Source organism: Pagrus major, chromosome 12 (genome assembly GCF_040436345.1).
Source record: "Pagrus major chromosome 12, Pma_NU_1.0".
Classification (NCBI taxonomy): domain Eukaryota; kingdom Metazoa; phylum Chordata; class Actinopteri; order Spariformes; family Sparidae; genus Pagrus; species Pagrus major.
In genome coordinates, this window is record NC_133226.1 from 26,707,216 (window position 1) to 26,716,671 (window position 9,456).

General features: G+C 41.6%; 2 protein-coding genes across 2 annotated transcripts; one reads left to right on the forward strand and one right to left on the reverse strand.

Annotated features, from left to right (window-relative positions):
* The first annotated feature begins 265 nt into the window (after positions 1–265).
* On the forward strand, positions 266–6,127 carry enoph1 (enolase-phosphatase 1). Its single transcript, XM_073478542.1, has 6 exons — positions 266–707; positions 1,558–1,659; positions 1,951–2,153; positions 3,676–3,808; positions 3,941–4,064; positions 5,120–6,127. Exons 1-6 carry the CDS (start codon positions 624–626, stop codon positions 5,257–5,259), a joined length of 786 nt encoding a protein of 261 aa, XP_073334643.1. The 5' UTR covers positions 266–623; the 3' UTR covers positions 5,260–6,127.
* Positions 6,128–6,513: 386 nt separating this feature from the next.
* On the reverse strand, positions 6,514–9,357 carry tmem150c (transmembrane protein 150C). Its single transcript, XM_073478241.1, has 7 exons — positions 9,148–9,357; positions 8,275–8,325; positions 8,168–8,203; positions 8,007–8,074; positions 7,772–7,899; positions 7,494–7,671; positions 6,514–6,972 (listed from the first exon to the last, which is right to left on the reverse strand). The coding sequence occupies exons 1-7, from the start codon at positions 9,219–9,221 to the stop codon at positions 6,770–6,772; spliced, it is 738 nt and encodes a 245-aa protein (XP_073334342.1). The 5' UTR covers positions 9,222–9,357; the 3' UTR covers positions 6,514–6,769.
* Positions 9,358–9,456: the final 99 nt, after the last annotated feature.

Sequence of the window (9,456 nt, forward strand, 5' to 3'; positions counted from 1 at the left end):
TTTTTATTCTTTTTTTGGCTTTTTAGCAGCTAACTAAAGTTGTCACTAACCAGCTACGTCAGAATTCCCCTTGTAGAAGCTAAGCTAGTCAGCTAACGCTAGCTAGTATTGTGTTATCATGGATCGTTAGCTTGAATCAGAGCGAGCTATCCGGTTCGTCCGAACGAGCCGAGTTGCGGTGTTGGTCTGAATTCAGGCAGCTTTGTGTGTCAGTGAGGCAGAAATCAGTTTCGGTTGCTACAGTTTTAGTTTGTGAGCGTCGTTTTGTTTTCATCGCAGTTTCTTCTTCGTCTCTTCTCGCGCACTGACCCTCCGCTCAGCAGCGCCCCCCGCCGGGCGTCCGGCGAACTGACAGCCCCGAACATGTGTGTGCTCACTGGGCGCAGAGTCTGTGTTAGCTGCGCGGTGATGGCAACGACAGCTAGTTAAAATCAAACAGCTAACCAGGGGGGACTTTTTTTTCTTAGCGCTGGGATAATCTTTTGCTCTGCTCCACCTTGTCCGGGTTAGTTAGACAACCAGCGAGGTGCAGCAGCAGGTTCCTAGCTTTAACACCGCGGTGCTGCTAATTAAGCTAGCTAGCTAACGTCAGCTAACCAGCTGCAGACTCTCCTTAAAAAAAAATGGCCACTGTTTCAATTCCTGCCTGTACCACTGCACTCTTGCTGGATATCGAAGGCACGACCACGCCGATCACGTTTGTAAAGGTGAGTTTTATTAAGCCGAGCTGTTGTTTTCAGGATGACGTGCATAATAATGTAATAGCAGCGTTAGCTAATTATGTAGCGCTCAACAACGACTCGCTGCGGCCATGCTAACGGACGCCTGTCACCAGTAGCAGCCAGCTAAACCAGTGTAGCTTCACCAGTATGCTCTTATAACAGAGTCATACCTTCATACTACAGTTATTTTCTACTTCTAACTTATTCTCCTTTTGTTATTATCCTCTTTATAATCACTAAAATGTGATTGTTAGCATGTTACAACCTAGCTAATTAAAGCTTATCATGCTGCGTTCATGTCATATCGGAGTTATCGTAATTACGAGTGCTCCACCTATCAATAACAACAACAACAAAAAAACCACAATCGTAATAACAAACATGATAATAATAACTTTATTTATAGCACCGTTCATGTAAAGATGCAGCCCAAAGTGCTTAACACAGACAAGATAAAAGATTACACGATAATAAATAATTTAATTTAAAAAGAAAATGTAGAAATAACAGGTTAAAAGAAGCAGCACTTGCATTGAATTAGAGAAAAGCAAGCAGACATAAAAATAATAATGATAATGTAACAGTCATGACATCATAGGCTAAAAGAATAACATTGATGCAGTAACTTCACATTAAAAGCCAAATTAAAAATTAATTTCTTTATGAAAACACCAGAGGAGTGAGGGTCAGGGCGGCTCGAGGATCTAAGGCGAGGTCAACATCTAGATCCGTAAATAAATTACAAACCAGTCTGTTTTGTGTGGGATTGATTTTATTTTTCACTCTGTAAGGAGCCTCTCGAACACACCCGATGACTCCTCTTTGTCTTTCCCAGGATATTTTATTTCCATACATCAGGGAGCATCTCGAGGATTACTTGTCCACTCACTGGGAGGAAGACGAGTGCAAGCAAGATGTTCATCTCTTAAAGAAACAGGTAAAGGAGCGACGGCCTCACCGCTTATCGAATCAAAATTAAGAGCAGAGTCTTGCAGTTTGTCCTGCATAAATGTAGTTGATTAAAGTCCTAACATTTCTGAAGTCATTTAATATTGCCGTGCTTAAAAATGTGTTAGTTTACATTTTGTTTACTGAATAAATGTGAGACAACACCTGTTGTTTGTTCTCCTGATACCTGATGATTTTCACCCTCAACACTTTACCTGATCCTTCATTCGCTATTTTGACAAAGACAACACAAAACATGTGATGATGCTCCCTGTGGCAGATTGAAGAGGACATGAAACAGAACCGTTCGTGTCCCGTCCACGCCGTGGACCAGACGGTTCACACAGACGAGGAGAAGGCCATTAGGGAAGTGGTGGATAATGTGCTGTGGCAGATGGCAGCAGACAGGAAGTCAACAGCACTCAAACAGCTCCAGGGTCACATGTGGAGGTCAGCGTATTCTTCTGGGAGAATCAAAGGCGAGTAAGTACACTGATCGCTTTCCTCAATCCAAAATTCATTTATTTATTTATATTTATGTACCTGAACAGTTCAGCATACAGGACTGTCTGTTATCATCATTACTGCATTTAAAACTGGGAAGCTGGAACATAAAAACTCAGATGGTTTAAACTGAAAAGTGTGTTTGTGTCCCGATTAGAGATCTTTAAGTCCAGAGCTGCAGTCAGATGGTTAAAAGTAATTACATCCTACTTCTTTTCCTGAGAAGTTTTCCATGACCTCGGTGGAAAACGTCACAAGATCAAGGAAAGATGTGAAGGACAGTTCAGAAGGACCTCGGAAAAGACAACAGACTCTGACTCCACTTTAGGCCCTGTGTCCACATAACGTTCATTTCTGAGCACCAGCCTCTTTTCTTACATGTTTCTAATGATGACTGAGCGTCTGTGGCGGCAGGCAGCCGGAGCTCCGCCTTTCTTGTGCTTCTAGTTGAAAATCTCTCAACTTCTCAGAAAGGCGCTGGTGACGTCACCGTGGCTCTTTTTCTTTCTCCTGGCCTAGGAGATAATATTCATCCTGTTTTTGTCGTCTGTGGATCATTTTATCACCCACATCCTCTTCACGCTGATGTCCAGAAAAACAAGCAGATAGTCGACCACAGAGGGGCGAGGTCCGGTGTTGCATATGATGTGTGGTCATTCTGTTGCAATGCAGATGGAGAACAGGAAGTGATTTATGGTGCAGTTTGTGATGCATAGGAAGCAGTATTAAAAACTCTTAATATGCCAACTGTGTTGTCCTTTCTGGTTGCCCAAACCTTCGTGGAATAATGGTATTTGTGTCCTTATTTTGTAACGTTAAAGTTACTGTTGTTCTGTTTTTCCTTTGCTGGAGTTTGTACCCGTAGCTGAACAACAATACGTAGCAACGACAGCCAACGTTTGTCCATCTCATCCCTTCTGCTTTTCACCACCGCGCTCCATCTGAAAGTCACGCGTCATCAAAATCACGTGACTGCAAACAACCTATTCAAGTGTCTTTATTAGCTTTCATCGGTAGTGGCGGAGTCCGCCGTTCCCAGGCTGGATTTAAACTGCCTAACTAAGCATGAGGGATTCACAGGAAAGAAGTGCAGCAAGTAATCAGCTATAAAACGTGCTATTAAAGCAATGACCAACTTACTCACGTAAACTTAAGTATTTTAAAAGGAATGAATGTTTCGACTAAATGTTTTTATTTGATCATAGAAAGTAATTTTATGTTTGTTTCGTGACAAACGAGATGAAACTAACTGGGGTTTTCTGATGTGCAGAGTCATACTGTATGTTTATATATCAATATTGGATATTTTTAATCAAACATCCATAAGTACGGTTGAAATACATCGAAATTTATTCATAAAATATCTTTAAATGCTGTTAAAAATGCTCAAATTGATTACAAAGGTTTGATTTCTGAGGTCATGTAGTTTTGTGTATATCATAAGCTTTATAAATGTAATTAAATAAGATTAATCTTGTGATTGTGGTCTTGTTGCCAACAGGGTCTACCAGGATGTAATCCCATCCATCAAGAGATGGAAAGGACAAGGACTCAAAGTGTATATTTACTCGTCTGGAAGCGTGGAGGCCCAGAAACTTCTGTTTGGATACTCTGTCGAAGGAGACGTTTTAGATGTGAGTGCAGCCGCCTCAGCATGTATTTAATATTTAATATCAGTAAGATGGATCGTTAGTTTCACACAGTCGTCTTTGTTGATTGTAAACTGCTGTTCATGTAAAGTTGTTGTTGTTTTTGTCTCTTTCCAGTTATTTGATGGTCACTTTGACACGACTATAGGAGCTAAAGTAGAAGGCAAGAGCTACGAGAGGATTGCCGAGAGGATCGGCTGCCCACCAGAGGAAATCACATTCCTGACAGACGTCACTCGAGGTGTGTTTGTTTTCAGAGATCCTTTATTGATTTCTTTGAGAAGAGGGTTCACTTGTGGAGGAAAAGCTGAACGGAACTGGCAACGTTGCCAAAGGTCCTTTTTTCATTTCTATGAGAAGACGTCTCACTTGTGGAGGAAAAGCTGAACTAAACCGATAACATTGCCAGAGATCCTTTATTGATTTCTTTGAGAAGAGGGTTCACTAATGAAGGAAAAACTGAAAACGTTGCTAAAGATCCTTCATTTATTTCTATGAGAAGAGGGTTCACACGTGAAGGAAAACCTGAACTTAACTGATAATGTTGCTCAAAGATTCTTTATTGATTTCTTTGAGAAGAGGGTTCACTCTTAAAGAAAACTGTACTAATCTGATACCATTGCCAAAGATCCTTTGGTTTGCTTGTGAAGATGGTTAACTCTGGACAGATTTAAGACACTTAACTTTCTTTTGTTGTTTACTGTTGAATCACTGAAGGCTGTTTTTTTCCGTTGAACTCTGGAATCTTTATTTCTGCTGAATATTATTTGAATTTGCAAAAAGCCACTAGGACAAAGTCGAGCTGTTGTTGTAAAACACCCCTTTCTTTTTAAATAAGAATTTGAATATGTAAATGACAGTTGCATAAAGGTCTAAGTCAAACATTAGCATGGCTGTCACTGCTGAAAAAGTCAAAGTGAACTGAAGTTAGCATGCTAACCAGCTAGTCCCGGCCCGTCCTGTCTCCTATTACCACTTTGTAGGTCAAGAGGTGATAGTCTGATAGCTGCGAAGTTTCCAAAAAAACAAAATAAACTCACCAAATGTCAAGAAAGGAAATATTTTCACACATTTTTTTCCTTATTAAACGGAAAAATACAACCGTCCACCATCTGAATTCAAGTTTCTCTCTTTGACTGAACTAAGACGAGTTAAATCGCCTCGTTAACTCATCGTAAAACACACTTCATTCAAACTGGACACAAACCGAATCAGAGTCACCAGAACAGTGTTGGTTTGTTGTAGTTGGGATTACATGCTGTCTCCACATACTCACTCATGGATTTGTCATTGCAGAGGCTAAAGCGGCTGAAGAAGCCGGGGCGAACGTGGTGGTGGTGGTCAGGCCTGGAAACATGGAGCTGACGGATGACGAGAGGTCCCACTATAACCTCATCACAACCTTTAGCCAACTTGAACCGACGGGACGTGTTTAACACAGAGCGTGGAGGAAGACGGGGAGAACCTCTCTGGCTTCATCACATAATGACCCGTTCCTTCTCTCCTTCGCCCCCCCACCCTCCCCCCTCCTTTTTACAACTGTTTTTGTTTGTTCCACGTTGGCAGTTGAAGAAGAGTAGGAGATGCGACAGTCAGCCACCTGTAGGGCTGCTGAAGTCCCGGCCTGTGAGATGTTCATCTGTTCAGATCTTTTCAGGATCCCTTTCACATGTAAGGAAACGGATCTCCCGAGCGTAAATAGGAACTCGAATAGAACATCGCTTTCGTTGGACCATTTGATCGACTGGGAAGAGATCGGAGAAGCTGAAAGAAGCGGAAAACCCTGAAGGAGAACTGCACACCTGTGACGTTACTTTACCTTTCTACCTTTTAGATGAGCTGGTCACCGGTTCTGAACCTCTTCGATGTTACTCAAAACTTTTCCAACTGTATGTGTGTGTGCTGTATCTGTCACCTTTTGTAAACATTTTCCATTCACGTGCCGTTTCCTCCCTCTACACGTGCACACGTGTTGCAGATGTATGTTTAATCCAGTGGTTGAACTGTTTAACACTGTAATGTTTTAGGAAGTAGAATTACAGTAATAGATGCACGCAGCAGCGGCGATGCTGACAGAAAGTTCTCATTTCAAACTTTGTTCAAATGTCTTAATTAGTCCCTCCTCGCAGGTGAATGGTGTCTATTTAAATGTGCCATCCTCGTTGATAATCTGTAATATTGGTGTTGGAAAGTTACCTAAAAAAAAAAATTTGCCAAATTGAGGATTTGTGTGTGAAACGTAATTGGTATTATTCAGGAATGATAATCTGAAAACTTCCAATAAATGCCTCATCTCACACAGAACTGTGTCTCTCAGTCCAAATGTTTTTGTACCCGTTAGGCTGTAAATCTAAAACAGTTAGAGGAAAAATTCACCCAAAAATGAATATTCAGTCGATGATGACTCCCTCCTTCCATGCTGATTGAAAGTCAGGTGAAGTCTCGTAGTCCACAAAACATTTCTGGAGTTTCACAGCAAAACAGAGTTGCAGCGTTCTGCTAAACAACTGAAGCAGCTGGAGACTTAAGACGTAATAAACACAAACATAACGCACAGCTGAGCTCGTGCACCAACTACAGACAGGTTGTGCTTTTATCTTAGCAGCTACAGTGAAGATTTCTGCTTCATAACATCTTTATTATTCTTATTCTCTGAATAATCCACAAAATTTAACAGATTTTTAATTTTGCTGTATTTTTATTGATACTGATAGCATAACTATCATTATAGTTGTAACATCTATAAAGTCGTACAATCTAAAAGCAAAAACATTTGAGAAGACCAAACAATAATAATACAGTTCATAATGTTTAAAATGGAGTATTCAAAAATGGTAAAACTTAATAAAAAATCCTTCTTTGCATACAAGGAAAAACACAGCGTGTAAACAGCAGATTTTTGGTGTCGCTTTAAGTAACTTTTCACTTTCAGATAAAAAGTATCCTCTACAGTTCGTCGGGCTGGTACCGGGACACTTCAGAGACGCTCAGGTTCACTGGACACCCGGACTCTTCTGTGCACACCACGCCAAAGCGGCTGTGCCGAAACTCGATGGCAAAAGTGCTGATGAAGATGAGGAAGAACATGACCAGCGCCCACTGACACTGAGCTGCCTGAGTGTGGAGGCCCTGAGGCATCAGGGAGAAGTCTGCATCAGGCCAGTTAAGGTTGAGTCTCAATAATTCTTAATGACCAGTGACGACCTCAGTTCCTGATTCTGACTGGTTGTTATGTAAATTTGAAGCCAAAGAGGGGAGGTGTTAAGATTAGCTTAGCATAAAGACTAGAACTGTGAGAAACGATTGTTCTGGTTCAGTCTAATAGCAACAAAATCCACCTGCTGCGCCTCTAAAACTGACGACTGACCACGTTATATTTCATTTGTATAATCTGACCGGAGTCAGGCGAGCTGCTTCTGTCTTTGCGGTCTTTACACTGAGCTATGTAGCTATGCTATGCTAAGTAATTTTGTGTGTCTGTGGATTTGTTTTGTTTGTCTTAGTCACATTTTTGTCTTTGTAGCTCTGTGAATCTCTGTAGTCATTTTCTCTGTAGTTTTATTTGTGTGTCTTACTGGTCATGTTGTGTCTCTGTAGTTTTGTGAATCTAAGTAGTCATTCTTTGCCTCTTTAATGTGGATAACTGGTGGACTTTTGAGTGAAAGGATACAGAGGATCATGCAGACCGTGATGGATCCAGACAGCAGGAAACGGACGACAGCAGCCTTCCTCCCCTCGTTCCTGATGTTGACTCTCAGGGTGATGTAGGACTGCGCCCAGCAGAACAGCGTCCCCAGTCCAAATGTCATGAAGGTGCCGAGGTTGTGTATTTTCTTGTCGGTGAACAGCTAAAATCAAAACTAATCAATGACATCACTCTTTACCCGTCACGTGTCTGCAGCTGAACCTGCAGGTGAGTCCACCTGTAAGCGATCCGTCAGTGTTTACCTGGAAGTTTCCGACGAGCGTCATTCCAAAGCAGCCGGCAGAGAAAGCCGCCAGACTCCCGACGTTCAGCCACGCTCTGTCCAGTCTGGGTTTCAGCTGAAGGTATCTGAGGACGACAATAATGAACCCTGCGAGGGAGAAGAACCGAAGGACAATCAGTAACAACCGACACTTCAGTCCAGTTCTTTAGATAACAGCTTGTTCTCCAACTATTAACACGACCGGCTGCTCTCACCCACAAACGCAGCCAAGTTCATGACCTCACTGAAGATGCAGCTGGCTGGTGGAAAGTTTCCTGCAATACTGAATGTGGAAAAGAAGAAACATGCTACAATAAAGATTTACAACAGTAACTTTGCTTTTATTGTTAAAGGAAGATAAAAGATGAATATGTACCTGATGTATGGAGGATATAAGGATCCATTTCTCCTCCTAAAAACACAGAAAGGTTTAACGTGGAGAAATATTTCAGTCATTATTTGCGGTTCATGTTTAATTCTTACCGTTCTGAACCCAGCGGTGAGATCTTCTCATTGCTGACAGCAACAAAGTATCTATTAAAATGCATGAAAACACATGAAGATTAACATTATTATCATATATTGTAATGTGACACGGTGTATGTAAGGACACACTCTGTAGTCGTTCTGTGTATCTTTGTAGTAATGTTTGGTCTCTTTGTTTTCATTATCTGTCTCCTTGCTGGTGTTTTGTGTCTTTGTCGTTGTTTTGTGTCTCTTTGTAATCATTTTATGTCTCTTTTTGGTCATTTTGTGTCTTTGTAGTTGTTTATTTCTGTTTGTAGTCATTTCTGGTCTCTTTGTAGTTGTTTGATGTCTCAGTAGTCATTTGTGTTCCTTGATAGTCCTTTTGTGTCTCTTTGTTGATGTTCTTTTGTAGTGTAGTGTTTTTGTTTGTGGGAGTTTTGTGTATCTTTGGAGTCATTTTCTGGGTCTGGTAGTAGTTTTGTGCCTCGTTGTAGATATTTGTGTCTCTTTGTGGTCATTTGCGACTTTGTGGTAGTTTTGTGTCACGATGTAATAACTTTGTGCCTTTTTTGTGATCGTTCTGTCTCTTTGTAGTCGCTCTCCACCTCTTTTGTCATCTTTGTCTCTTTATCAGCGACACTTTGCAGCTTTAAACCTAAACCGGCACCTCAACCTCAATATTGTGTTAAAACAGGAGACGAAGAGAAGCTGTGCAACGTTTCCTGCCACAGCGGATCCACGCTGACACCAAACGCTGACACTACTGTAAACTACTGCACAAAATAACACAGGAAACCGTCAGAGAAGTGTTGAGATATGGCTTCTGTTGTCTGAAACATTACTCTGCTGTCAAACTGACCACAGTCCTCTCATCAACAGTTTACTTACACCACCCACAGTCCAGCAGCAGTAAATGCAGAGTAGATGGGAGGCAGAAGAGCCCAGGGACTGCACCTCAGCATCTCTTCTCCTGGAAGGTCAGTGTGTGATGAGGAGGAGCTGGACAACACTTACAAACAGAGGCACATGTCGAACAGCTCAGGCTTCAGTTCACCTGGTATGATGTGTATTTTTTAAAGAAAACGGATACAGGAAGTGATCAGTGATCAGTCCAGCCCTGTGAGGCAGCAGCAGCAGCAGAGCCAGTGGTGTCGTCGTGGCGTCTCATCAACAGGTGATTAAGATCAGTTTCACTTC